Source organism: Pogoniulus pusillus, chromosome Z (genome assembly GCF_015220805.1).
Source record: "Pogoniulus pusillus isolate bPogPus1 chromosome Z, bPogPus1.pri, whole genome shotgun sequence".
Classification (NCBI taxonomy): domain Eukaryota; kingdom Metazoa; phylum Chordata; class Aves; order Piciformes; family Lybiidae; genus Pogoniulus; species Pogoniulus pusillus.
In genome coordinates, this window is record NC_087309.1 from 9,472,075 (window position 1) to 9,498,654 (window position 26,580).

The 26,580-nt window shown below is 43.3% G+C and overlaps 1 protein-coding gene across 1 annotated transcript in view; it reads left to right on the plus strand.

Moving 5' to 3' along the window:
• RANBP3L (RAN binding protein 3 like) overlaps window positions 1-26,580 on the plus strand; it is a 69,901-nt gene that overhangs the window by 16,093 nt on the left and 27,228 nt on the right. The window contains exons 2-9 of the mRNA XM_064140489.1: window positions 3,464-3,522; window positions 3,955-3,991; window positions 4,575-4,652; window positions 5,679-5,753; window positions 9,696-9,770; window positions 10,413-10,498; window positions 11,306-11,406; window positions 18,247-18,331. Coding sequence (XP_063996559.1) covers window positions 3,464-3,522; window positions 3,955-3,991; window positions 4,575-4,652; window positions 5,679-5,753; window positions 9,696-9,770; window positions 10,413-10,498; window positions 11,306-11,406; window positions 18,247-18,331 — 596 coding nt within the window. The remainder of the gene's footprint in view (window positions 1-3,463; window positions 3,523-3,954; window positions 3,992-4,574; window positions 4,653-5,678; window positions 5,754-9,695; window positions 9,771-10,412; window positions 10,499-11,305; window positions 11,407-18,246; window positions 18,332-26,580) is intronic.

A 26,580-nucleotide genomic window follows, 5' to 3' on the forward strand; every position in this document is an offset into this window, starting at 1 on the left:
TGGCCACAACCACCCTTCAGGTAGTTGTAGACAGCAATAAGTTCACCCCTGAGCCTCCTCTTCTCCAGGCTAACCAATCCCAGCTCCCTCAGCCTCTCCTCGTAGGGCTGTGCTCAAGGCCTCTCCCCAGCCTCGTCGCCCTTCTCTGGACACGCTCAAGCATCTCGATGTCCCCACACTGTATTTGTTAATAATTTTGTCTCTATATTTGTGTTTGAGTGATAGTTTCAAGTTGCCCCCTTTTACACACAAGCAGCATTTATTTTAATTGTATTTACTTTTTTTTTTTTAATTGCTTTATTTATTAATTTTCACTCCTTTGTAATAGGTCAATATTTGCTTTATTAAATGTTCCAGTAATTTATACCAATGGTAGGGTGGTTTAGTCACAGGCAAGTGACTAAACTGAGAGGGGATTTGATTCATGTTTATAAATATCTTGGGGATGGGTGTCAGAGGTGGGAGGGGGACAGGCTCTGCTCACTTGCTCCCTGTGATAGGACAAGGAGCAATGGATGTAAGCAGCAGTACAGGAGGTTCCACCTCAACACAAGGGGGAACTTCTTTACTGTGAGCACTGGAACAGGCTCCCCAAAGAGGCTGTGGATCTCCTTCTCTGGAGACTTTAAAGGGCTGCCTGGATGTGCTCCTGTGTGACCTGAGCTAGATTGTATGGTCCTGCTGTGGCAGAGATGTTGGACTTGATGATCTCTTTGAGTGCCTTTCAACCTCTGACATCCTGTGATCCTGTGAGGTGTAAAAATCCATGTATGTTCAAATGGACTTTTGTGCTGAACAGGTAACACGTGAAGTCAATGTTACAAAAATGATATATACATAATAACCAGTCTGTGAGAGTGATTTTTTTTCTGGGCAAAGGTAGTTATATATTTCAGCAGTCACCCTAGTCTGTTCTTATTATGGTGAGAAATACATGCATTTTACTTCTCCATCTGGCAACATATGCAACTGAAATATGCTCACGGTCAGAAGCCATTGGTTTCCATTTACTTCACATTACAGATATCTCAGACTACTATGAAGTAAATGTGGTATGTGATAGTCCTGAAAAACCTGTGTCTGCTTTTTTACTCTTCAGTTGTGTCATTTATTGGCACAATAAGAGTTTCATTAGTTGGTGGTAATAATGAAAACAATTTCTGCTTTCACATTGACAATCACATTGAGTCTGTTAGAGTTGTACAGACTGTAAAGGCCTCATTCTTAGCAAGCTAAGCTGCCTGAAGAAGACAAATAAGGTGTAGAAGTAAGGAATCCTTTACCAGCATAAAATTGGATGTCAGGCTACTGTATGCTGAAATATGTTTCATTAAAAGGCAAACAAACAACTTCAAACATGGATTGAAAATTGTTTTCAGTTATTTCTAAGACATGCAGGTGTATGCCTGAGAGTAGAGCTTTCTCTACAGAACTTCATATGTTTATGTATCACACACATCAAAATGACACTAGGCAATCACTGAGCTGAAGCCTAAAGAATGGGAGGTTATGAATATAGTTGAGAACACAAGTGTAACACATTTCTTTCTTTCAGGGACCATTTTGTGTTTTGCATTCTTGCACTTCTCTGAGAATCAAAGCTGCAGTTTGCCCTAATTCTTAAAGGTTGCTAGATATTGTGTTTAAAGGCTAAAAACATTTTTTTTGGTTGTTGTTTTGTGTTGATTTGCTTGTTTGTTTTTCAACTACAAGAAATACAAAAATAAAATATAAACCAAATCCTGTGGGAGCTGATTGTGCAAGACTCACACTAGGACTTTGTTGTGGAGGCAGGGAATTAATGTGGCCGAGTCAGGAATTTTATAGAATTTTATAGAGTTATTTTATTTTCCTGAAAGCCTGCCCCCAAAACTATATACAGAAATTAATTTAGTTTTAGTTACCAGATTCAGTTAGTTTGAGAAGGTCTACATGGCTGCCATCGATAATCTGACTATTGTGGAAGTCAGAAGTTGGAAAAGGCTTTCTAGCTATTAAATGAATAGCATTTCCCACTTAATAATAAAGCTGAGCCGAAATAACTCACAGTCAGGCTGATTTGGTCCAGCTGCCTGTGCTCTAGCTCTCTCCTGATACCATCGTTAAGAGGAATTCAGATGCACAAAGGGTGCTAATGGTGGGAAGCCTTCCATAGGAGCAGAGCGCCAGGGGCTCCTGCTGCAGAATCTATCCAGGTCCGGCAGGGGGGAGAAGTCTCAGGCAGGCACGAATGCTCAGGCAGGCAGGAATGCTCAGACAGGCATGATCTCTAAGGCAGGAACCCCAAGAGTGGGCAGTCCCCCAATATTTATACCCTCCCTAGACAAAGAGCAGAGTTGCCACTTCATAGGCGCGAAGACCACAGCCAATCCCCAGCCCGATTCTAGCACGGGCACTGCATGGAGCACCCCTCATGCCAGAAGGGCCCCTGCTCGCTCTCTTCACGTCTGCAGGGCGGGGAAACAGGTCTCTTCGAGCCTTTCCCTCTCCCATTCAAACCACAGAGGGAGAGCAATTCAGGGGTATACAGGACTCCAGGACAGACTTGAGTATGCCAGCTTTTTTTAATGTATGGATTGTGCTGTATATCAGTTATATATCATAACAAAGGGATAGAGTCCTGTTTGTTATTGCACAGCACTCAGAGAACTGTGGTTGAGAAGTGCTATTACAGAATTGTATATAGAATCATAGAATCATAGAATCAACCAGGTTGGAAGAGACCTCCAACATCATCCAGTCCAACCTAGCACCCAGCCCTATTCAATCAACTAGACCATGGCACTAAGTGCCTCATCCAGGCTTTTCTTGAAGACCCCCAGGGACAGTGCCTCCACCACCTCCCTGGGCAGCCCATTCCAATGGGAAATCACTCTCTCTGTGAAGAACTTCTTCCTAACATCCAGCCTATACCTACCCTGGCACAGCTTGAGACTGTGTCCCCTTGTTCTGCTGCTGGTTGCCTGGGAGAAGAGGCCACCCCCCACCTGGCTACAATGCCCTTTCAGGTAGTTGTAGACAGTAATAAGATCACCCCTGAGCCTCCTCTTCTCCAGGCTAAACAGGCCCAGCTCCCTCAGCCTCTCCTCGTAGGATTTGTGCTCCAGGCCCCTCACCAGCTTTGTTGCCCTTCTCTGGACATGTTCCAGCACCTCAACATCGTTCTTGAATTGAGGAGCCCAGAACTGGACACAGCACTCAAGGTGTGGCCTGACCAGTGCTGAGTACAGGGGAAGAAAAACCTCCCTTGTCCTACTGGCCACACTGTTCCTGATGCAGGCCAGGATGCCATTGGCTCTCTTGGCCACCTGGGCACACTGCTGGCTCATCTTCAGCTTACTGTCTGTCAGTACCCCCAGGTCCCTTTCCTCCTGGCTGCTCTCCAGCCACTCAGTCCCCAGCCTATAGCGCTGCTTGGGGTTGTTGTGGCCAAACTGCAGAAACAATGTCTTCTGTTTTCCAGGGAGATTGGTGCTTACCCAGCCAACATTTGTGTTTGAAAACAAGGACCGACCTTCAAAGGTAAAAAGCTTTTTTGTTTAGTTTTGGTTTTGGTGGTGTAGTTTTGTTTGGGGTTTTTTTGGGTTTTTTTTGGGGGGGTGGGTTTTTTTGCGTATGTTTTTGCTTGTCTGAGTTTTTTGTTTTGTTTTGGTTTTTTTTGGTTGTTGGTTGGTTTTGTGTTGTTGTTTTTTTTTTAATTGATTAAAGAATGCTGAGTAAAGAGGATCTATAAAAATGACCCTAGCATTAATATGGGATTTTTATAACAATGATCCTTAGGAGTAAGAAGGTATTTCAGCCCAGGTTAAGACTTAAAAGAAATGATCTCAAAACAGAACAAAAAAAAGTAGAAACTAGAAATAAAACTGCTTTTAATACATGTATGCTGTATTGGTATATTGGCTGCTCTATTCTATTCTCCTTGACCTTTCCACATGTATTTTTTTTTTCTAGAGGCCTGCAGAAGACCCAGATCGTAAATCTGAAAATGGTAATAACTACCTCACTGAAACACTGTGATAACTAAGTTATTTATACAACTGACTGATGTCTGTGAGAATGGTATTTGGACTCTTTTCATGAATGGGGACCAATACCTGTCAGTAGACTAAGACTATGTAGGTTGCAGAGCCAGCCACCTACTGTGTTCTCATTTATGTGTCTCTGTCCTACCTCAAGAATTCTTCTGTCTCATCTGTCATATTTATCAGAAAGCCAAACTCCAGAAGCCCTGGAAAGTAGCCAAGTGTATTCATCAGATGCATGAGCTCTTAGCTGCCATCTTCTGTTTATTTAGGCTACATTGTAACATAACTTCTCATTCTTAATGCCTTCTGAGCCAAGGGAATATGGACTAAATACTCAATTTAAGTCCCCTGAACATAGTAGAAACAAAGAGTCCCTAGGTCTTTGTGCTAGGCATTGTCTGAAATTCCGAGGACCACTTGTTTTTAGGTATGGCAACAAAGCTGTTTCTTTAAGTCATTCCTAGAATTTATTGTGTTTGAGTGCTGGTTTTATATCATGGCTGTCCAGAAATCTGTCCCTGCAGAACATTGTTTACTTTTCTCTAGATTTCAATAATTGTTCCAGAAAGCGTGCAAGATCATCATCTTTTAATTTGCAGAAGTATGGCTCTCAGTCTAACACAGGTATCATGTTTAACTTCAGTCATGTTTTAATTATTGTAGTTCTGTATTCTCATCTGGTTAGGAAGAGAAGGAATTTTCCTGCCTAAGAAACTGTAGAAATGCAAGTCATGGAAATGTAAACCTTGGTATAAACTCGCTGGTAATTTCAAGTTAAAATCTATTACTTTTCCACATTTACATAACATTACATAAAGTAACAAAAGTAATTATTTCTATTTTTTTTTAATTGCTGACATAGTCAAGGGAAGAGGAAGACTGGGAAGAAATGTGATTCCCTGGTTCATGGAAAAGCTCAGTGTTCCCTAGGCAATCCCTGAAAATGTAAAACAGTTTCTAGAAGGGCATTTTCTTCTATCCAACTAACAGCTGACCTGGAAAGCCCTTCAAGGACTGTGTATTGCTTCCATGGGAAATGTGCACAAGTCACTGAGCTACTGTGCAGAAAGACTGATCTGTTTTTTAGAATGTTTATTTAATATATGGATGGGAACAGAAAGATGTTTCTGAGATTGGGCATTAATGTGTATACTGTGTTTTGTTTTATCCAGTCCTGTGACACACCTGAATGTAGCTAAGAAGATTTAAGATAAGCTAAGGTTTGGTTTGCTCTAAAAATTACATTAAGATTATACAGAAGAAAAACATAGATAGGTTAGAAATTTTAGACTGTACTTATTAAAAAAAAACACCAAACAAACATGGAGCAGGATGAAGCTAGAGTGATTGTCCACACTGCTTAACTGATAAGTCACTCCCTAGCTCTGTTTTGAACATCTCCAAGTGGCAGCCTCCAAGATGCAAGCAGTATGCTCAAGCCAGGCTTTGCTACTTGGTCACAGACACTTCTCTGATTCAGCAGTATTGGCAGAACCTAGAAGTCCATTAAAAGAAGCTGGTAGTTAGCAGATAATAATTTATCCTATTACTAATGAAGGCATGACATCAGATTGGCCTACCTTAAAATCAATTGGGGTTTTTTTTTTTGTCTCTAAACAAAAGATAACTTTCAGTCTCTTATCCTTTCAGATGCAACTCTTAGTCCACAAAGAGGGAGGTCATCGTCCTTTACTGTCCTTCCTACCTTCCCTCCCTCCCAGCCAGGTAATTTTAAAATTAAAGAAACAAACAAGAACAACTAAACCAAACAAGGTAAACAAACAAACAAAAAGATGTTTGTATAAGAAAATAAGAAAAGTAAGTATTGACTAAAATAAAGATGTGTACAGAAGTGGTTTTTTTTTTTCTCCAGGACAGAGCTGGAGTGCATTGGAATAGGCTGGACAGGAATATTTGGACAAGAGAAAAAAACATACATTAGGAGGAGTACTGGCAGTTCAACAGAAACAGTTGTTGCATTTGTTGTTAGGAAATACTGCAGTGCTGGGGAAGAATCTGAATGATTTTCAAACAGGCATTTACATGGTATGGTACAAATTATACTTGAAAAACAGAATGGAGTTGAAGTAATTACACAAATTAGTTTGCCTGCAGTTTAATGGTGATAGTTGCCATAGGAATATAATTTTCCATCCTAGAAGCCTGTCTTCTAACTTACCAGTGTCCCTAGAAGTATTGTCCCACTTACCACCAATGGGAACAACGGAATGGTCTTGAATTATACTCTGTGGGACAGATCCTTGACAGATACAGACATAATGGGTCTATAAACAGTCTTAGAAGGGACACAAGGTTGTTATAGCAACAAACCACACTCTTTCTGCAATGAAAAGTAGCCATTGTATGTAGACGTCAAGTGGTAGGGTGAGGCTGGCCACCAGACAAATTGCAAACACTCTTTATTAACCCCTTTCCATTGCCCAAGGGTTTTGGTGAAGAAGTTTTTCAAAATACTCAGCCTAAACCTCCCCTGACACAGCTTGGCCACTTCCTCTTATCCTATTGCTTGTTACCTGGGTGAGAGACTCACCCTCATCTCACTACAACCTCCTTTCAGGTAGTTGTAGAGAGCAATAAGGTTTCCCTTCAGCATGCTCTTCTCTCAGTTAAACAATCCCAGTTTCCTCAATCACCCCTCCTATTAGCTGCTCTCCAGACCTCTCAACAGTTTTTTTTGCCCTGCAGCAACTCAGTGCTCTTCTTGTAGCCAGGGGCCCAAAACTGATAATCGTATTCAAAGTGCTGAGTACAGGGAAATTATTATTTTCTTACTCCTGCTGGCCACACTGTTGCTGATAAAGGCCAGGAGAATGATACTGAACTTCTTGGCCACCTGAACATGCTACTGGCTCATACTCAGCTGGCCTTCAACCAGCACACCCAGGTCCTTTTCTCTTGATTTTGTTAAACCTCATGCAATTTACCATGACCCATCAATCCAGCCTGTCCAGATCTCTCTGTAGAACCTCCCTATCTTCAAGCACATTGACAGTCATGCCCAACTTCATGTCATCTGCAAACTTACAGGGTGCTCTCAATCCCCTCGCCTAGGTCATTGATAAAGATATTAAACATGACTGGCCTCAAAACTGAGTGCTGTAAAGCACCACTTGTGTCTGGACACCAATGGGATTTAACGCTCTTCACCACCATTCTTTGGCCCTGGCCATCCAGCCAGTGTTTCAGCCAGTGAAATGTGCACCTATCCAAGACATGAGCCAGTTTCTCCAAGTATGCAAATACAAATGTATATGCAAATGTATACAAAAACAATATCAAACCCAGTCCCCTAAAGGCAGTTACATCACAGTCACCACTGATGCTGCAGGGCAGGCACAGGGGAAGTCCCAGATTGGACTCAGTGGCAGACTGGAATCAAATTCAGGAGCACATAAATTTAGGATTGCACAGAGTCCTCAGACATCACTACTGATGAAGAGGCTTAACACTTGTGATCCCTCAACTTTACACTGAATATGATGTATATGGACCTTGTTGTTCAGTTTAGGGTGACCAGAACTGTCTGCCTCTCTCCCTAAATGTGACCTCTTACCTCACCCCCCATCAAGACACACAAGCAGTACTTTACTGGTTTATATCAGACCAAGAGCCTTTCTGCATAACAATCCTTGGCAATAACTGCAAACATTGAGCATTATCACTTCCAGATGCAGACATTGTCTGCACAAAGATGCCATAATCTTCAGAAAGGGCAAATATTTAGAAGAGACTTAGCTAAAAATTAAAATAACTGAACAAGATTATTTTCTGTTCTAACTGGTACATTACAGTATCTTTTGTTCATAGATTCATAGAATGGTTTGTGTTGGAAGGGACCTTAAAAGATCATCTAGTTTCAAGCCCCCAGCCATGGGTGGGGACACTTTTCACTCATTCTCCTCATTCAACTTGGGCTTGAACACCTCCAGGGAGAAGACATCCATAATCTCCCTGGGCAGTGTGTCCAGTGTCTCACCACCATTAGTGTAAAGAATTTCTTCCTAATACCCAGTCTAAATCTGCCCTGTGTCCAGTGTCTCACCACCATTAGTGTAAAGAATTTCTTCCTAATACCCAGTCTAAATCTGCCCTCCTCAAGCTTCAAACCATTCCTTCTTGTCCTATCACTACAAGCCCTTGTAAAGAGTCCCTTCCTAGCTTTCTTGTAGGCCAATATATGGGCTCCCCAGAGCCTTATCTTCTCCATGCTGAACAGCCCCACCTGTGTCAGCCTGATCCCACTGGCGAGGTGCTCTAGTCCTCTTCTTTATGGCCATCTTCAGGAGCCACTCCAACAGTTTGATGTGACCTTATGCTGGAGACACCAGAACTGGATACAGTACTCCAGATGGGGTCTCATGAAAGCAGAGTAGAGGGGAAGAATCAACTCCCTCACTCTGCTGATCACACTTCTCTTGATATAGCCCAGAATACAGTTGAGTGCAGGTGTCCATCCAATTCCTTATCCTGTGAGTGATCCATCCCTCAGGTCCATATTTTTCCAGTTTAGTTACCAGGATGTTGTGTCAGACAGTGTGAAACACTTGACACATATCCATGCAGATGACATCAGTTGCTATTCCCTTGCCCACTGGTGCTGTAATGCCACCACAAAAAGCCACCAAGTTCACCTCTGGCGAAGCCATGCTGGTTACCACCAATCACGTCATCTTCATTTTCTGTGAGCTTTAGCAAGGCCCTCAGGCAGATCTGCTCCATGATCTTAACCAGGCACAGAGGTGAGACTGACTGTCTATAGTTTCTGGGGTCTTCCTGTTTTCTCTTTTTGAAGATGGGGGTAATGTTCCCCTTTTCCAGTCAGGAGGGACTTCACCAGACAGCTATGACTTTTCAAATATGATGGATAGTGGTTTGTCAGCTTCATCTGCCAGTTCACTCAGGACCAATGGATGGATCTCCTTGGGCCCCATGGGCTTGTGCACCTTCAGGTTCTTTAGATGGTTGGATGGGTGGATCTTCCTTTCTCTACTCCCCACCTTTGTTTTCTGGAGCTTGAGTGGTGCAGATAGATCCCTTGCTGGTGGACACTGAGGCAAATTGGTGCTCAATGACTGCTTTGCTTTGTTGTTCTATTTTTTGGTTCATTTTGCCTGATGTAGTACATGGTTGCCACCACCTTCTGGTTGGTGTTTGTATCTTTATTAAAACAGTGAAAGCATCAGAGGTACCATGCCATCACTGTAGTAAGTCATGAAAGCTTTCTTACCAAAATGGGGCAACATACATTTATTTATTTATTCATACATTCTTCAGCCTCATGTACTCACCCTAGAGGTGTCTAAGACTGGACTGGATAGCACTGACATTTCAATAGTTTTTACAAATGAGCAGCATGGGATTTTCAAAGCTGAAGAAGGATTTTGTGGATTCAAAACATCCATTACTATCCAAAACACTTTTGTCTCTGATATAGCCAGAAAATTGATGGTGCTTTCTGTGCCTAAGTATACCCACCTGTAAAGTGAAGAGAGTTAGAGTTACCTCAGGGATCTTATTTAGATGTATAGGTTGGAATATTAATCAGGTACTAATAAAGCAGGGAGAGGTGACAGAAACAGGATCTGATAATTAATTTTAAAATATTTTTATTAATCATTATCCAAGTCTAAATTCCTTGTTTTGTAGTGAAGAAGAATAACATATTCATGACCTCAGGTCTCCTTCGAAGGAACCATGACTTGATCAAAAGTTCAAAAGAAGGTAACTGTCATTGCAGTATTTTTCACTGTAGTTCCACAAGGATGTTGTTAGCAGATACAAAAGATATAAAAAAGACAAATTTCTCTTTATGCTGATTGTTAGACCAAATATCTTTATGAGATTTGAAAGTTATTACTTTTACGGTGTAAATATCCTGTGAACTCTCTTCTGAGCCTCTGCTCTGACTACTTAATTCCTGAGTGGATTGAATATAATCTTATATAGTGAACTTTCACATTTCTAACTCTATCACTCTGCTCTTGAACAAGGCAGCAAAGAACCATTTTGGCATCTGCAGGTGCAGAATAAAATTTGAAATACCAGAAGACTTATCTAACACAAACCAGTGAATGTAAACATATATTTGAAAACATATACACAAATGTATTTTACAAGTACAAGAAAGTGTATGTATGTGTATACCTTACCTTTTCATTCTGGTAGTATAAGAGAGGTTGGCATCTCTGCAGAACTGTGTATTTTAGAAGGAATTACAATTTTTCAAAATACACAGCAAGTAAACAACAATAAATGTTATTTAAATATGCTTTGTAGCCTAAAAAGGCAAGACACATAGATGTGAATTTGATTTGGGAAAAAAAAAACTATCTGCTTAAATACTTTGTCTTTGCATTTTGCAAGGATCCTTGTCACAAACTCAACTGTGGAATGTCATTAGACCTGCTGTTTTACAACCCCCAGAAAAAAAGGAAGAAGCACATATTCAGGTAAAAAGGGAAGTAATTTTACTGGCTAATATCCTTTTACAGCTCAAATTAAAGCAGCTAATTATTCCACTGCATGATTTGCAAGAAAGTTCTCTATGACTTTCAGTGAAATCAATGGATCACTGATGTGGTGTAAACTTTTAAACTCATGCTGACTGTGTTTGAATAAAACACCTCTGCAGTCTGTCTCAACTTTCAGATACTAGGGTTCTGTGGACAAATCAGCTCTGGAGCTCTTTTAGATTTTGTTCATTTAGAAAGTAACATTTTAACATTTGATTAATGGCACTGGCTTAGTATACAGGTGGAGGAAGCTCTGCCATCTATCACACACACGCACACATATAAATATGCACACAAACATGCCAATATATGTGCCAGGGTAGGTATAGGCTGAATGTTAGGAGGAAGTTCTTCGCAGAGAGAGTGATTTCCCATTGGAATGGGCTGCCCAGGGAGGTGGTGGAGGCACTGTCCCTTCAGGTCTTCAAGAAAAGACTGGATGAGGCACTTGGTGCCATGGTCTAGTTGACTAGATAGGGCTGGGTGCTAGGTTGGACTGGATGATCTTGGAGGTCTCTTCCAACCTGGTTGATTCTATGATTCTATGACATATATATACATATACATATACATATATATATATGTAGGTATATATATATGCACACACACATATACATATATATATATATATATACACACCTCAGTGACTTTGGATTTCAAGCAGATTCATTTATCATTCATTGATTATTAAATCAAGCAGATTTATAGGTAAAAATGTAATTAATTCCATGTTGTTGTTCCTAGCTATCTGAAAACAGCTCTCACTCCTCAGCTGAGAAGTCAGTAAGTTCCGTAACAGCAAGCTCATCTACTACCGTGAATATTTATAACTACAAAAAAACACAGTAAGTTTTTATTTATATTTCTGCACACCTTTGTCACTTGGCCCATGGAGTGTCCTATTGTCCTGCATGTCTAGCATGGTGCTGATCCCATTTTATCTGTAACTACACAGTGCTCACTGGTGTGTGTGTGTGGTGCCAGGTTTTGTTGGTGTTGACATAAGCTCCATGTTCCAAAAGAAAAAGACTCCTGCTAGGAATTAATCAGGGTGGGACACTTTATTTCTCATTATCAAGCCCCATATCAATACTATTATTGTTTACTGTCTCGTGACATTTTTGGCAGTTTCAAAATAGGCCCCATTTTGAAAGTTTGCAGTCATCTGTGTGTCTCTTTGGAGGGCTGTCTTCTGATTGCAGAGCTATTGCATCAACACAATCAGAGAAACTTAGAAATCACCTAAATACCTCAGCATGTTGGACACAGGAGATGTGAAGAAATCTATATAGGACTGATTTGGAAGACAAGGTGAATGCTGCAGTTGATGCTCCACTTCTTTGATGTGCCTGAATTTCTAACATGAACAGCTGTCACCAAGGATTGGTGATAGGGTGGCACCTTTCTGCAGACATGAACTGACCAGCACAGACTTCAGGATTTCCTTGGACTAGGACACTGAGCCATGCCTTTACTTCAGTATATAACTGAAAGTGCTCATGGTGATGCAAAAGTCAGCTATTATCTCTGGAGACTGGCTTATGAGAATGTTAAGCCTGTGGTTAGCCAGTAGGTTATATTCTGGATAATAATACTGCTTACTGATGGTTAATGAAGGTTATTTACATAGATGAGAGTTACTTGCCTGGAAAATTGTGAGCACCAGGAATATACCTGCAATCAGCTATGATGAGATAATAACATTTCAAAATCACTAGGGCCATAGGTAATAGAATCACAGAATCATAGAACGGTTTAGGTTGGAAGGGACCTCAAAGATCATCCAGTTCCAACCGCCTGCCATAGGCAGGGATTTATGGTGTTGCCTCCTTTCCCCCTCACATCTAAAGAAGGCAGAGAACCTGTTAACTGCAAAGAATTCTATTCCAGTCTTCTTCAGGGCTACATACACCTGATGAGGTTCATGCACACAATATTTGGAATGCATGGTGCTGGGTTTCTGAGGAGATAAAGGATTGTTAGATGCATGGACAACCTGACATTCTTAATCTTTAAGAACATTAGAGGGTGGATGCTTGCTGTGATTTTGGAAGAACCAATCTGTTCTTTCCCATCACTATTAGTGCTGTGATGATGGTCTGTAAGGGGAACGTAGTGCCAGACAACCTGCTGGATTTTTAGCAGATTCAGAATGATGGTAATGCCTGTACTGGAGGAAGCTAAAGAGAAGATGTTGCTGACTTCAAAATCAGTTGGTATTTATACAGCATATCTGTTTACCTTCTGTCTCCTGGTTCTTTTATTTAAAAAGAACAATGGATTGCTAATCTTCTTGGGGTATTTGTGCCTCCATAATTCTGCATATTGCAGTTGTGGTAAATGTTGATTTATTTGACAAGTTGAAAACTAATTTAAATATATTTATGTGCTTACTGCAATTTTCAGACTGCAGATGTGGTGTATGTGCCATTCTTCTTATCTATATGAAGTGACCAATGCTTTAAAATACTTAAGTAACATTTCTTTGGTATAGCTGGTTTTTTTATAGATAAATTAAGAACAAGTATTCAAACAAACAACTTTTATTAAGCTCCAGGGAACCACTAAACAATAGTGAACATTGCAGCCAAATGTGCTTATTGCCAGGAACAGGTTTTTTTTAGATTTGTTTTTAATTTTTAATTATCAGCCAAGGTATAACTATTGACATTTACAAAAACTAAGATGCAGAGAGACTGCTGTCTGCAAATCTCCTTCTTGTATTGCATCCTTTTTCTTTTCTATATGATAACAGTTCAGTAGAGAGATGAATGAAAATTGTTAGTCCTCTGCAATTGCTGCAGCTGTCCATATCCCAGGAAACCACCAATAGATCTGTTTCCTGAACTGGTTTTAGTAATAAACTGAATAGGAGAAACCTGCAGTTTCTCAAGTCTGATTAAATGATTGGAAAGATTGTGTTGTGATGGAAATACAATGCTGGGAAAACACAGGCTGCTTCTCATATATTCATCTTTGCAGAGGGATTAGCTTGGGGAAATGCAAGGGTTCAAGGTCAGCACTAGAATTGGCAACTACTCAGACACTTGTGAACACTGAGAAATACAGTAACTGGATCTACTCCCTTTCCATAGTGCTTTTCCAGTATCTTTTCCATTCTTTCTTGTTAGTGGTTGTTCTCTGAGTTCAGTGCTTCTGTTTTGCATCTCCTTGGCAACGTCATCCCTGGCACACTTTGTTCTTGCCCTGCAGCAACATAAGACTATTGAGATTTTAATAAGACTTTACTACCAGCATTTCCAGATAACAGTTGGGGGTGGGGGAGGAAAAAAAAAGGGGGAAAAAAGCAACAACAACAAAAAAAAAAAGGATGCACACCAAGTGGCAGTTAGAAGACACAGGTGTTTGGATATCTGAGAGAAACAGTCCTTCAGACACCAAATGAAGAAGGAGGGGGAAGAGGTGACAAAACATTTTATCATCTTTCTGCAAAGTTCTTTCTCGAACAGAAAGAGGCAAGAAATTGGATGTTTTTGTCTTGCCAGCAAGGATGCAGTGATTAAGCTCTGCAGAAACCACTAATAACCTAAAAGTCTTTTGTAAAACAAGCCAGACAAACCAACTGCAGGAACAACTGCCAGACCAAGAAGTTTACAAGACTTTTTAAGTGACTTTTATAAAAATGGATCCTCTTAATTTGAAATGGCTTCGTAAGCAGCAGGTCAAATCACAAGTCTACTTACATTGGGATATTCACAGAATCATGGAGTGTTAGGGGTTGAAAGATCATCTAGTCCAATTCCAACGCCAGAGAAAGACCACCTATATCAGGTCATGAAGGAATTAATCTGGCCAGGTTTTTAATGTCTCCAGTGCAAGAGACCTCACGACTTCTCTGGGCAGTCTGTTTTGCTGCTCTGCTGCCCACACAATGGAACTGTTTTTCCTTTTTCCTGAGTGTAATCCCCAAGTAACTATACTTCTTACATAATGTGACTATGTCACTCTACAGAAATGCATTCACCTTCGCTTGAAACCTTCCAAGAAGTAAGAGGCTAACTGCCAGTAGTTAAATGAAGAAGAGAATCATAGAATCAACCAGGTTGGAAGAGACCTCCAAGATCATCCAGTCCAACCTAGCACCCAGCCCTATGCAGTCAACTAGACCATGGCACTAAGTGCCTCATCCAGGCTTTTCTTGAACACCTCCAGAGATGGTGCCTCCACCACCTCCCTGGGCAGCCCATTCCAATGCCAATCACTCTCTCTGCCAAAAATTCCTCCTAACATCCAGCCTATACTTCCCCCAGCACAACTTGAGACTGTGTCCCCTTGTTCTAGCGCTGGTTGCATGGCAGAAGAGACCAACCCCACCTGTTTACAACCTCCCTTCAGGTAGCTGTAGACAGCAATGAGGTCAGCCCTGAGCCTCCTCTTCTCCAGGCTAAACAATCCCAGCTCCCTCAGCCTCGCCTCATAGGGTTTGTGTTCCAGGCCCCTCACCAGCTTTGTCACCCTTCTCTGGACATGTTCCAGCACCTCAACATCTCTTGAATTGAGGGGCCCAGAACTGGACACAGGACTCAAGATATGGCCTGAGCAGTGATGAGTACATGGGGAGAATGATGCAAAAAAAACCTCAACAGTTTTTCAACCAAAAAACTGAGACACTAAGACAGAAAAAGGGGACAAAAGAAAACTATTGTTTTAATATACCTGTCTAGTCAAACCATTTATAGTCCAGATCCTAAACATAAAGTGATATACTGTTGTAGTGGTTTGGGTGTTGCCCATCTCTCAGCATGATTTCAACCAGACTAAACTCAGCTGGATGGAAGCTGTATTGATAGCTTTGCACAATTTACAAGTGAAATATATACAACAGATACAGATATATTTACCACTATATATAGTAATATGTAAGTAAAACATAATACAGAGATACAAAACCCCTCCTAGCAGCCAAACTGCCCAGGAGGGGCTACCAAGCACCCTTCCACCTTCTTTCCAACCTTTCCACTTTACTTCCAATCATCTTTCCACCCTCTCCCTTATCTCACAATCCCCCTTATGTGCAGGGTGAGCTGCAAAGGTCAGCAAGAGGTATTAGAAGTAGAATGATTAGTTGAGAATATGCAAGTTCAGGCAGAAGAGTTAACATGGCAACAGCCAGGCAGAGGCTGACATCTTTGTTTCTGTCCTTGTTTTTATATGCCCCAGCAGAATGAATGGGTGATACAGACATCACCATTATTTTCCTTTCACAGCCAATAATCTAATTTCTCTCATTAAAATATTCCAGTTAGCCTCCAGCCAGCACAACTGTATGAAATCTTCTCACAGACCTATGTTCCCAAACTGTAGATGATAATTAGCAAAGGACTGCAAGTGTTGAGTTTCCTTCACTTCTCATATGAAGTATGTCTGCACTTTGGCCACAACCACATTTGAAGGGTTCTGCACTTTGGCCACAACAACCCCAAGCAGCACTATAGGCTGGGGACTGAGTGGCTGAAGAGCAGCCAGGAGGAAAGGGACCTGGGGGTACTGATAGAAAGTAAGCTGAAGATGAGGCAGCAGTGTGCCCAGGTGGCCAAGAGAGCCAATGGCATCCTGGCCTGCATCAGGAACAGTGTGGCCAGTAGGACAAGGGAGGTTATTCTTCCCCTGTACTCAGCACTGGTCAGGCCACACCTTGAGTTCTGTGTCCAGTTCTGGGCCCCTCAATTGAAGAGAGATGTTGAGGTGCTGGAACATGTCCAGAGAAGGGCAACAAAGCTGGTGAGGGGCCTGGAGCACAAATCCTATGAGGAGAGGTTGAGGGAGCTGGGCCTGTTTAGCCTGGAGAAGAGGAGGCTCAGGGGTGATCTTATTACTGTCTACAACTACCTGAAGGGGCATTGTAGCCAGGTGGGGGGTGGCCTCTTCTCCCAGGCAACCAGCAATAGAACAAGGGGACACAGTCTCAAGTTGTGCCAGGGTAGGTATAGGCTGGATATTAGGAAGAAGTTCTTCACAGAGAGAGTGATTTCCCATTGGAATGGGCTGCCCAGGGAGGTGGTGGAGGCACCGTCCCTGGGGTCTTCAAGAAAAGCCTGGATGAGGCACTTAGTGCCATGGTCTGGTTGATTGGATAGGGCTGGGTGATAGGTTGGAGTGGATGATGTTGGAGGTCTCTTCCAACCTGGTTGATTCTATGATTCTATGATTCTATGTCAATGGAACAAGTCATTGAGGATATTTCATTCCTTTTTTTTTTTAATACCTCATCATAAGCCTCTTGCTGACATACCTTTACATTTTGCAATATTTGTGTGAATTGAAAGTGTATGCATAGAATATGCTACCTTTGTCTTTCCAGGATTTTAGGTGGATGACCAAGAAGTACTTGTAACGAACTGGGGTGTACATTATTCTGAAGGGTACCAGAGCTGCACCAGAATTAAGTTAGCTAATTGTGGGCAGTCTTTTGGTGGAGCAAATAGTATCAGGCAAACAACTCATTAAAATTTTTGGAGTAAGATATTTCCCCCAGGAGAAGGGGCCATGTTATTTTGCTTCTTTTTCCTTGGTTTTATCTTTATTGATTATCTGAACGAGGGGATTGAGTCCAGCATCAGTAAGTTTGCAGATGACACCAAGCTAGGAGCAGGTGTTGATCTGTTGGAAGGTAGGAGAGCCCTGCAGAGGGACCTGGACAGGCTGGATGGGTGGGCAGAGGCCAATGGGATGAGATTGAACAAGGCCAAGTGCAAGGTTCTGCACTTTGGCCACAACAACCCCAAGCAGTGCTACAGGCTGGGGACTGAGTGGCTGGAAAGCAGCCAAGAGGAGAGGGACCTGGGGGTACTGATAGATAGTAGGCTGAAGGTGAGGCAGCAGTGTGCCCAGGTGGCCAAGAGAGCCAATGGCATCCTGGCCTGCATCAGGAACAGTGTGGCCAGTAGGACAAGGGAGGTTATTCTTCCCCTGTACTCAGCACTGGTCAGGCCACACCTTGAGTGCTGTGTCCAGTTCCGGGCCCCTCAATTTAAGAGAGTTGTTGAGGTGCTGGAAGGTGTCCAGAGAAGGGCGACAAAGCTGGTGAGGGGCCTGGAACACAAACCCTATGAGGAGAGGCTGAGGGAGCTGGAGTTGTTTAGCCTAGAGAAGAGGAAGCTCAGGGATGACCTCATTTCTTTCTACAACTACCTGAAGGGAGGTTGTAGCCAGGTGGGGGTTGGTCTCTTCTCCCAGGCAACCAGCAGCAGAACAAGGGGACACAGTCTCAAGTTGTGCCAGAGAAAGTACAGGCTGGATGTTAGGAGGAAGTTGTTGGCAGAGAGTGATTGGCATTGGAATGGGCTGCCCAGGGAGGTGGTGGAGGCACCGTCCCTGGAGGTCTTCAAGAAGAGACTGGATGAGGCACTTAGTGCCATGGTCTGGTTGACTGGATAGGACTGGGGGATAGGTTGGACTGGATGATGTTGGAGATCTCTTCCAACATGGTTGATTCTATGATTCTAAGGAATTTCTGAAATAGTGGTGTACTCTCTGTTTCTTTTTTGTAACATTATGTAGAGAACATTCTCAGAGTTTCTTCAAGAATTTGTCTCATTACTTAAGTAGTCATTATTTGTTTGTTGTTAATGTGTCTGGTAAAGTAAATGTGTGAACTTCTTTATATTCTTTACCAAGTTCTAAATAGTTCTAAATCACATTCTTATGTTTTTTTGTTCCCACAGAAGTCAGTTGTTTGAAGACACAAATCTACAAACCAACATCAATTCTGATTTTGTGTTTGGAGAAAACATGGTTGAGAGAGTTTTGGTAAGACCTGTAAATGCTGCCAGACTTTTAATCAAGGTTAATGTACTTATGAGTATTTTTCCAGAGATAGATTACTTCTTTTGCTCTTACTAGTCTTCTAAAGATGTAAGTAAATATGAATCCAATAATTTTTGAGGAGATTTGCTATAGAGAGGGGTAAGGATTCCTATCTCCTCATCCTAGGTCATAGGTACCATCAAAGATCATCTAGTTCAACCCATCTGCAGTGATCATAGACATCCCCAACTAGCTCAGGTTACTCAGAGCCCTATCAAGCCTGACCTTGAGCTTCTCCAGGGATGGGGCCTCCACCACCTCCCTGGGCAACATGTCCCAGTGTTCCATAACTCTGGTAGTAAAGAACTTCTTCCAAATGCCCAGTCTAAATCTACCCTGCCCTAGTTTCAAACCACTGCCCTTTATCCTAGTGCTACAGGCCTTTGTAATTAGTCCTTCTCCAGCTTTCTTATAGGCCCCCTTCAGGTACTGGAAGGCTGCTGAAAGTTCTCTTAAGAGTAAGAGTCTTCGTCAGGCTGAACAACCTCAACTGTCTCAGCTATCTTTGTAGGAGTAGTGCTCCAGCATTCTAATCATATTCATGTCCCTTCTCTGTACCTTTTCCATCAGGTCCATGTCCTTCTTGTGTTCAGGGCCCAAGAGCTGGAAACAGCAGTTCAGGCGGGGTCTCACCAGAGCAGAGTGGCAGATCACCTTCTCCATCTGCTGGCCGAACTTCTTTTGATGCAGCAAAGATACTATTTGCCTTCTGGACTACAAATGCATGTTGTTGGGTCATGTCCAGCTTTTCATTCACCAGCACTCCCAAGTCCTTTCATGGACTTGGGCTGATCACACCCTCCCTGAGTCTGTATCAATAATGGGAATTGTTTCAACCTCAGTGCAGGTTGCCACACTCAGCCCTGCCAAACTCCATGTTCACCTGGGACCATTTCTTCAGCTTGTCCAGCTCTCTGTGGATGACATCCCATCCCTCTGGCATATTGATTGCACCATTCAGTTTGGTGTCATCTGCAAACTTGCTAAGGGTGCACTCAATCCCATTGTCTGTATCATTGATGAAGATATTAAATAGCACTGGTCCCAGTATGAACTCCTGATGGACACTCCTTGTCATCCATCTGCATCTGGACATCAAGCCATTGACTACTACCCTCTGGATGTGACCATCTAAACAATTCCTTATCCACCAAACAGTCCATCCATCAGATCCATATCTCTCCAAATAAGAAGGATGTTTTGGGGGACCACGTCAAAGGCCTTGCAGAAGACCAGATAGTTGACATCCATTGCCCTTCCCTTGTCCAGTGATGTAGTCACTCCATTGTAGAAAGCCACTAGATTGCTTAGGCAGGAACTTGCCCTTAGTAAACCCATACTGGCTGTCTCAAATCACCTCCCTGTCCTCCATTTGCTTTAGTATAGCTTCTAGGAGGATCTGTTCCATGATCTTCCCAGGCACAGAGCTGAGGCTAACAGATTGGTAGTTTCTGGGATACTCATTTCTACCCTTCTTAAAAATGAGCACAAGATTTCCCTTCTTGCAGTCCCCAGGGACTTCCCCTAACTGCCAGGACTTTTCAATGTCATGAAGAGTGGCTTGGCAACTACATCAGCCAGTTCTCTCAGGACTCTGGGATGCATCTCATCAGGTCCCATAGACTTGTGTATGTTCAGGTTCCTAGGTGTCATGAAGCCTGTCTTCACATACAGTGGGAAGGACTTTGACCACCTGGTCACTGTCTTGTGGTCCTCCGGTACAGGAGGTGTGAGGAGAGAGGTTGCCGATGAAAACTGAGGCAAATAAAGGTATTGAGTACCTCAGCCTTCTCCTTGTTTGTTGCTCACTGTTCTTACTTAACCATTAGAAGTCTGTCTTGTTATTCTTTGCATCCCTTGCCATGCCCTAGCCATGCTGACCTCATTACTACACAAGCAGGCAGCATCCTTATACTCTTCCCAAGATAGTGTCCCTGCTTGAACTGCCTGTGCAGTTTATTCTTGCCTTTTAATCTGACCAGCAGATCTTGACTCAGCCATGCAGTCTCATACCCTCTACACTTGTTTCCTATAGCTGGGGGCTGAGAGTTTTTATGCTCCATGGAAAGCATCATTAAGGATCTGACAGCTCTTTTCTGCTTCCTTGTCTCTAAAGATCGTTTCCCAGGGGATCTTGTTGACTAACTCCTTGAAGAGCTGAAATTTTTGCTTACCAAAAATTAAGGTTCCTGACTATGCCCCTTGTCTGACTTTCATCCCTTAGGAATGTGAACTCCATCAGTGTGAAGCTCAGGCTGCATCCAGTCGTGACATCGCTGATGAGCTTGCCTGCACTGGTGACCACCAGATCTATTATCAGGTTTCCTCAGCTAGATCTGGCTATTTCCTAACTTAAGAAGTTACTGTTGAGGCACTGCAGGAGTCTCCTGTATTGCCTATTACTCACTGTGTTATTTTTCCAGCAGATGAAGTGCTATTATTACTAACCCATACAAACATGCACCACTTGTCCTTAACTTATTTTTTGACCTGATAATATGTTCTAGGTAGAGTGGGACAGGCACAGTAAAAGACAACAGAATGTGGTCCCCACAGCTCTAGTAGTCTCCATTATAAAGACAGCAAAAGATGGGAGACATTAGTATGAGGGGAAGACTTAACACCCATCCTAGATTAAATCCATGTCCTTGTTAAACTATATTGTGCATGCTGTGCTTAATGGATTAAGTTCTGAGAGAAACAGACAAAATGGTGAGCTGCAGCAGCTGAGGACTGCATCATTTAAAATGGAAATGAAATTCAGTTCATAGAAGTAGAATTAAAACATTATGCATAGCTGCCAGCAGCTTGGCAGCCAAAGGTCTGAGTTATGACTTCTGACTAGAATTTAGGTAGAAGGTAGGACTTGAGAAACTGAGCATTGTTGAGGACTCATCAGCATTTATTTAGGCACATGTAAAAAAACCTTTTCTGCAAAAACTGAAGCTGGTGGGGATCATTTTTATTCCTCTGATGTTAATCTTGTTGTGCCTGGGAATTTTAAGATATTCTTCTGGGGTCTAAATTCTTAAACTGGAAATAAGCTAGTACTTAAACATCTAAGTATTTCAGTGGATTTATATCCTAGCCCAGGATCCATAAAAAGAGACCATGATTCTTGTTAAAATATATATATATATATATATATATATATATATATATATATATATATATATGCTGTTTTTATGGTAAAAAAAATTACTTCCACCAGAGACTGAAATTATGAAATCACAGAATTGATTTCACAGATTGATTGACTGGAAGAGACCTCAAAGATCATCTTGTCTGACCTTCAACCCAGAACTGAAGGGTCAACACTAAACCATGCCCCTAAATGCCAGGTCCACACACTGCTTGAATACCCCAAGGAATGGTAACTCCACCACTGCCCTGGGCAGAATGTTCCAGTGTTTGATAATCCTCTATGTGAAGAAATATTTCCTAATATCCAAACTAAACCTACCCTGGCACAGCTTGTCATTATTTCTTTTAGTCCTGTCACTTGCCACCAAGGAGTGGAGGCTGCCTCCTCTTAGATCCAAACTCCCTTCAGGTAGTTGTAGAGAGCAATGAGGTCCCCTCTCAGCCTCCTCTTCTCTAAACTGAACAGCCACAGCTCCCTCAGCTGCAACTCATAGGTCAAGAGGCCCTTTACAAGCCTCACTGCCCTTTTCTGCACATGCTCCAGCATCTCAGTATCCTTTCTTTAGTGAAGGGCCCAGAACTGAGCACAATACTTGAGAGGTGGCCTCACCAGTGCAGAGTACAAGTGGAAGATCACCTCCCTGTCCTTGCTGGCCACAGTATTTCTATTGCAAGCCAGGATGCCATTGGCTTTCTTGTCCACCAGGGCACACTGCTGACCCACGTTCGATTGACTGTCAACTAATACCCCCAGATCCTTCTCTAAGCTGCAGCTTTCCAACCACACATCCTCAAGTCTGTAGCTTGCCACGGGGTTGTTGTCAGCAAAATGCAGGACCTGGAACTTGGCCTTGGTGAGCTTCATATATTTAGCCTTGCCAATTGGTCTAACCTGACCAGGTCCTTCTGTAAAGCTTTCCTACCTTCTAGCAGATCAACACAGCTATCCAGCTTGGCATCATCTGCAAACTTAAGATGCAGTTCATTTCCTCATCCAGATCATTAATAAAGATATTAAAGAGGACAGGCCCCAGTACTGAACCCTAGGTGGCACCACTGGTGACTGGGCACCAGCCAGGTTTGACTCCATTCACCACCACTCTTTGGGCCTGGCCAGCCAGCCAGTCTTTAATCCAGTGCAGGGTGGACTGATCCAAGCCTTGTGCCAGGAGTTTCTGAAGGAGACTGCTGTGGGAGACAGTGTCAAAGGCCCTTCCCTCATCTACTAGGCAAGTCACCTTATTGTAGGAGATCAGGTTAGTCAGGCAGGACCTGCCTTTCATAAACTCATGCTGACCGGCCCTGATCACCTCCAGTTGCTGCATGATGGCACTCAGGATGACTTGCTCCACAGGTCAGACTGACAGGCTTATCACAGTATCACAGTATCATCAGTGTTGGAAGAGACCTCACAGATCATCAAGTCCAACCCTTTACCACAGAGCTCAAGGCTAGACCATGGCACCAAGTGCCACGTCCAACCTTGCCTTGAACAGCCCCAGGGACGGCGACTCCACCACCTCCCCAGGCAGCCCATTCCAGTGTCCAATGACTCTCTCAGGGAAGAACTTTCTCCTCACCTCGAGCCTAAATTTCCCCTGGCGCAGCCTGAGGCTGTATCCTCTTGTTCTGGTGCTGGCCACCTGAGAGAAGAGAGCAACCTCCTCCTGGCCACAACCACTCCTCAGTTGGTTGTAGACAGCAATAAGGTCACCCCTGAGCCTCCTTTTCTCTAGGCTAAACAATCCCAGCTCCCTCAGCCTCTCCTCGTAGGGCTTCTGCTTGAGGCCTCTCTCCATAGGTCCTTGGATCATCCTTTCAGCCCTTCTTGTAGATGGGTGTCACATTTGCTAGCCTCCAATCAACTGGGAACTCCCCAGTTAGAGGTATTGACAAATAGTGGTGAGTGGCTTGGTGATGCCAAGTAGGTGGAGGCACCTGCTTGGTGCCACCTCCTTAAGTGCACTTGGGTGGATCCCATCCAATAGCACAGACTTGGGCACATCTAAGTGTCACAATAGGTTGCTGATCATTTCTTCCTGGATTGCAGGGGCTGCTTTTCGCTCCCCATCCCTGTTTTCCAGTTTCAGGGTCTGAACAAGGAGCAACTGGTGTTACTGACAAATACTGAGTCAAAGCAGCTGTTCTGCACCAGTTTTTTCCTTGTCTTTGGTCACCAGGTTCCCTTCTACATTCAGTGGTGGGTGGACGTTATCTTTAGCTCTTCTTTTCCTGTCTAACACCCTTATAAATAAACTTTTTCTTATTTTTAATGACAGTGGACAGGTTGAGCTCTAGTTGAACTTTGGCCCCTCCAGTTTTCTCCTTACATATTCTTGCAAGAGCCTGGCAGTCTTCTGAGCTGTCTTCCCCTTATTCCATAATCAGTAGACTTTCCTTTTCTTCATGAGTTCTACCTGAAGCATTTTACTCAGCCAGGCTGGTATTATGCCCCCTGGCTCTTTTTCCATTGCACAGGACAGCTTGTTCCCATGCCTTGAAGATTTCCTTCTTCAGGAATGTCTTCAGGATGTTTCAGGACTACCTCCCAGAGGAAGCCATGAGCCAGTCTCCTAAATGAGTCAAAGTCTGCCCTCCAGAAGTCCAAGGCTGTAGTTCTATTGAGTTCTTTCCTAACTTCACTAGGAATTGAAAACTCCACCATCTCATGGTCACTTTGTCCAAGATGGCCACCAACCTTTACATCTCCTACTAGTACTTATCTGTTTACAAGCAGCAGGCCTAGTAGACAGCTATCCTTCCCTGTCTCATTCACCAGCTGTATTATCTTCCATGCGCTCCAAGAATCTCCAGGACTTCCTGTATTGTATTCCCATCAGATACCTGCTAAGTTCCCCACAAGAACAAGGGCTAGGAGTTCTGAGACCTTCCTCAGACACCTACAAAAGACTTTATCAATGTCCTCATTCTGATTAAGTGGTCTGTAGCACATCCCTATCATGACATCTACCTGGTTGGCCTCTCCCCTTATTCTTAACCACAAGCATTCAACCCTGTCATCACTGTCACCATCATACTTGAGACAGTAGAGACCTTCTCTAGCCTACAGGACTATTCACAGCTTCTCCTGCTGGGCCCATCCCTTCTGAAGAGCCTACAGCTGTCCAACACAGCGCTTTAGCTACGGGATTCATCCCACCATGTTTTTGTCAGGGCAATAATATAGTACTTTTTGTGGTGGATCACAGCTTCAAGCTCTTCTCGCTTATTTCCTGTGCTCTGTGCAGCGGCATAGGTACGCTTCAGCTGAGAAGCTATTTTGCAGCACAGGGGCCTTGCTCTTGGCCTGTTTGCTCCCAGGCACTACTGTGAGTTCTAGCTTGTCAGTGGCCCTTGCATATTCCATATCACATGGCCTACTGTTCTTTACCTCCCCTGACATAACAGCAGAGCCATTACACTGTCCCACAGGTGTTCTAGGCTTGTGTTCAGCAAGCCTGGTCCTTCCCCTTTCACAGAATCCCAGAATGTTAAGAGATTGGAAGGGATGTCCAGAGATCATCAGGTCCAACCTGCCCTGCAAAGGCAGGATCTCCTAGGGTAGTCTGCACAGGAATGCATCTAGGCAGCTCTTGAAAGTCGCCAGAGAAGGAGACTCCACAACTCCTCTGGGCAGCCTGTTCCAGGGCTCTATCACCCTGACTGAAAAGAAGTTTCTCCTCATGTTGAGGTGAAACTTTCTGCATTCAAGTTTGTATCCATTGTTTCTTGTCTTATTACTGCACACCACCAAAAAGAGAATGGCCCCATCCACTTCACATCCACCTCTCATATATATATATATATATATATATATATACACACATTGATAACTCCAGACTAAACAGCCTCAGAGCTATCAGTCTGTCTTTGTAGGGGAGATGCTGAAGTCCCCCAGTCATCCTCGTGGCTCTCCATTGGACTCTGTCTAGCAGATCCCTGTCTATCTTGAATTGGAGGGCCTGAAACTGGGCACATTGTTCCAGGCGTAGTCTCACTAAGGCAAAGCAAAGAGGGAGAAGAACCTTCCTGGCCCTGCTGGACACACTGCTTGATGCACCTCAGGATGCCATTGGCTCTCTTAGCCATAAGGGCACATTGCTGGCCCATGTAGAACTTGCTGTTCATCAGAACTCTAAGGTCTTTGTCCACAGAGCTGCTTTCCAGCAGGGCAGACCCCAGAGGCAGGACCCTGCACTTGTCCCTGTTGGACTTCCTGATGTTTACCTCCACTCAACACTCACCCTGTCCAGATCTCGTTGGATGGCAGTACAGCCTGACAGGTGTCAGACACTCCCTCAGTTTTGTATCATCAGGAACTTGCTGAGGGTACACTCAGTGCCTTCCTCCAGGTTGTTAATAAAGACACTGAACAAAACTGGACCCAGTGCTGATCCCTGGAGTACACCTCTGGCTACAACTCCAACTTGATTCTGTGCCACTGATGACAACCCTCTGAACTGGAGCCAGTTTTTGATACACCTCACAGACCAACCATCTATGCCACATATCCTGAGCTTATCCATGAGGATGTTCATAAAATCATAGAATCAACCAGGTTGGAAGAGACCTCCAAGATCATCCAGTCCAACCTAGCACCCAGCCCTGTCTGATCAACTAGACCATGGCACTAAGTGCCTCATCCAGGCTTTGCTTGAACACCTCCAGGGACGGTGCCTCCACCACCTCCCTGGGCAGCCCATTCCAATGCCAATCACTCTCTCTGCCAACAACTTCCTCTTAACATTCAGCCTATACTTCCCCTGGCACAAATTGAGACTGTGTCCCCTTGTTCTATTGCTGGTTGAAATTATGTGAGACAGTATCAAAAGCCTTGCTGAAGTCAAGGCAGTTGACATCCGCAGCTCTTCCTTCATCTACTTGTTTGGTCATGATTTCATAGAAGGCTATCAGGCTAGTCAAACAAGATCTCCCCTTGATAAGTCCATGTTGACTACTCCTGGTAACCCTCTTTTCTTCCATGTTGTTAGAGATGGCCACAAGAATGAGCTGCTCCATCACCTTTCCAGAGATGGAGGTGAGGCTGA